General features: G+C 44.0%; 1 protein-coding gene across 1 annotated transcript; it reads left to right on the top strand.

The window, feature by feature from the left end:
* Positions 1-2,259: 2,259 nt before the first annotated feature.
* MELLADRAFT_112663 (uncharacterized protein) lies at positions 2,260-2,902 on the top strand (the record flags this gene model as incomplete). The annotated part of the gene is made up of 2 exons (XM_007417220.1): positions 2,260-2,477; positions 2,683-2,902. 2 exons carry the CDS (start codon positions 2,260-2,262, stop codon positions 2,900-2,902), a joined length of 438 nt encoding a protein of 145 aa, XP_007417282.1.
* Positions 2,903-3,607: the final 705 nt, after the last annotated feature.

Here is a 3,607-nt window from a genome sequence, read left to right as displayed (position 1 = left end):
CAAAGAAGGATGAAGAAGAGTGAAGACAATCAAATAAGGATGAAGAAGAGTGGAGACGATCAAAGAAGTTCAGTGTAGTGTAGGTTTTGTTGAACAAGTGGATGGGTGGTGACTATGACAAAAGTTGGAAGAATGACTAAGATGATTGGTGATGGTGTGTGGGTTGTGTGATTGGTTGAGAGGTAGAGAGGTCGAGAGGTGGTTTGTACACTTTCCATCATCTAATGTGAAGTTCTCATCTTTGGGGTCCTTGTTTATGGTTTGTTAATTGTCGTTTTTTGATTATCGACATTTTTTTCTTGATTTTCAACTTTTGTTTTTTTGTTTTTTGAATTTTGATTTCCTCTTTTGTGGCTTTCCTGGTACTTTTTGTGTCAATGCGACAATGGGGTGACAAATGTTGAGTTTCAAGTTGTAAATCTACTGAAATTTGGGCCGTAACCTGGTCTGAAAGGGGTTTCTGCCATGACTTTTACTCCAGTACAGGGGTTTTTGCCCTGTATTTGAGTATTTTCTGTAGTTTTGTCTTTGATTTTTGATTTTCGCACCCGGGAATTGTGATTTTTGTTTTTTGATTTTTGCATTGTCACCTTGACACATCTCGCATTCCGTATAAAAGTCATGTGAAAGGTAAAACACCATACTTGTAACATCCCCCCATTTCCAAACAAATTTCAACACAAGTTGTTTAATTTTAATGCATGAGTTATTGCCGAAGGTCCTAAAGGCTTGGTGAGAAAATCAGCTAACATTTGATCTGAAGGTATATATTTAACTTGAATTTCATTAGATTGAATCATTTGACGAATATAATGATGACGACGGTCAATATGTTTCAATCTTGCCTTTAAACCCTCTCCTGAAGCTGTGAAAATTGCTGAAGTGTTATCTATATGAAATAATGTTGGACACACTAATTGTTGCATGATATCAAAATAAAAAGATTGTACCCAGGCTAAATGTTTGGAACATTCAGTGGCGGAAACATATTCAGCCTCTGATGTTGATAGAGCCACAATAGATTGGCGCTGAGACTTCCAGCTGACTGCACCACCAGCCACTGTAACAACATAACCGGTAACTGACTTTCGAGTTGTCGTACATTGTGAAAAATCAGAGTCTGAATAAGCTAACGGTTCTTCAATCCCCCCGGAGTAAGTAATGCCTAGAGTCTGAGTGCCTTTGAGATAACGAAGCAGATGTTTTGCCGCGGTCCAGTGTGATAAGGTCCATGCCGAGTTGAATTTGGAAAGCTGTGATACGGCATAAGAGATATCCGGCCTGGTCACCGCAGAGATCCACTGAAGACATTCAACCATCTCTTGATAAGGAATGTCCTTCGCCTCCTCGATTTCCTCGTTAGTGCCAGGCATCAAGGTGAGTCGCTGAGGTAACGGAGTTTTAGCAGAATTACAGTTCACCATGGCAAAACGCTCAAGTACAGACTCAATATAATGAGACTGGGAGATCTTGATTGACGATTGGTCATCGGCGATTTCTAACTTGATTCCGAGATAGAGTGTAGGCTTGTTGGTCCACTTTAGTTGATATTTGGAGTCGATAAAAACTTGGAATTTGAGAAACAGATCATCATTATCGCAGAATACCATGGAATCATCAACGTGGAGATGTAGAATGAGAATACCCATGGGACACTTGAGCACATATACCGCTGTATCAGAATCAGTTGGATTAAGATGAAATTCCGAAGTCGTTGCTCCAAAATGTTGTTGCCATCGGCGAGCAGCCTGCTTGGTTCCGTAGAGTGATTTGATAAGTTGCCAAACACGATTAGGTTGAGTCGGGTGTTCAAAACGTCGGACTTGACAAGCAAAAACCAAATCCTTCATGTTCCCATTAAGGAATGCGGTAACAACATCAAATTGACGTTTCCGCCATCGCCTCTTCACCAATAAAGCCAGGAGAATACGTAATGAGTCAAGTTTTCCCACAGATGCGTATGTGTCATCGTAATCAAGTCCTTTTATCTGATGATTGCCTAGGACCACCCATCTAGCCTTGTATTTGATAATTCGGTTGTTTTCATCTCGCTTACGATTGAATACCCACATCCCCCCAAGTACGTTTGCATTTGGAGGTCTGTCCACTAGTTTGCCAACACCATGCTGAGTGAGAGAGTCGAATTCGCGCTGCATTGCCTGTCGCCACGCATTCCTGTCAGGGCCTGACATCGCTTGCTTGAAAGTCGGGCTGTCCGGATCTCTGCCTGTTGTGGCTGATAAACCATAGTTGTTTGGCATGACCCGGGCTACCTTAGCGGTTTTCTTGGTAAATCCAAATCGCTCCGGTTCCTTTCTTGTCCGCAAAGATCGTCTAGGGGCAGGAGGAGTAACAGGACGTTGTATAACTTGTTGTGGTTGCGATTCGACAGGTGAGGATAAAGGCGCAGGCACTGGCTGTCCGTCTGGTGATTTTGGAGGAGACTGGACAACCGGCGAATTCAAGATGGTTGGGACGTGAGCTGATGCAGGGGGCGTGCTGGGAATCGGCGGTTCAGGTGGTGTTCTTGAAAAGACCCTCGGAGACGGAACTCTCGGTGAAGAGCGGATGGACTCAGGAATCCTTGGAGATGAATGTACAGATTCTATAACTTCATTTGGAACTGATGATAGATCTGGTGAAGCATTGAATCTGCGGATTTCTTGACTTTTGGCCGAGGAGATTGGTGATCCAATTGGGGACAAATCAATTGGAGAAGCCGAAGAGTGCGACGATGGCGGCGAAAAGGATCGGTACTCTTGGTGACCCAACTCAGACGGAAGTCTCTGAACTTCTGGCTGGTTGGGAGAAGATTGAATCGGTGATTGATTCAAAGGTGTTGACATCATTGGGTGATTCGAGTCGACACGAGGTGCATGGATCGACCCAGAGAGAGGAATGATTACTCTAGGACAAAACTGCGGTGGGGATATGGGTTGATCGGATTCTCCATCAAGAACAATCGGTGACTGAGGCTCGATTTCTTTTGGAGAACCCAATCCAGAAGATTCAACGACCTCTGGTATTGAATCACCTGGCGTGAGCTGAGATTCACGACCTTTGGTCACCACAACTTGATTGGTGAGATTAGGTACGATAAGTTCTTTGATGACATCTGGCGAAAAAGTTGGATGCAAAGCTGGAAAAATTTCTTCGCGGTAAAGAACATCACCAGTGATAAAGATCCGGCCGGTCTGCTTGTCCCAAAGACGGGCTGCTCGAGCACCATCCTCAAGACCAACAAAGATAAACCGCTTCCCAATTGGGGCAACTTTGGACTTGCGCTGTCGATCCACAGCAAAACATAGGCATCCAAAGGGTTTGAGTTGATCAACATCGAAAGGATGCACATGACCAGGTAGAAGAGACTCGAAAACTTCAATAGGTCAACGATTTTGAAGTGCTGCCGAAGGAGAGCAATTGATTTGTATGCAGCAGTATTTGACCAGTTCCCCCCAAAGCGATAAAGGAAGGCCACTCTCGAGTAGCTGAGCTCGAGTCTTTCCCATAAGGGTGCGAAAGTAACGCTCCGAGACTGAATTTGCCATAGGCCGATGAGCAGGACCTTTTTCTTCTTCAATGCCTTCATCTTTGAGAAAAGAAATGA

This window comes from Melampsora larici-populina (genome assembly GCF_000204055.1).
Source record: "Melampsora larici-populina 98AG31 unplaced genomic scaffold MELLAscaffold_69, whole genome shotgun sequence".
NCBI classification, from domain to species: domain Eukaryota; kingdom Fungi; phylum Basidiomycota; class Pucciniomycetes; order Pucciniales; family Melampsoraceae; genus Melampsora; species Melampsora laricis-populina.
Note: the sequence above shows the minus strand (reverse complement) of the source record. Positions and strands in the feature narration are given on the sequence as shown.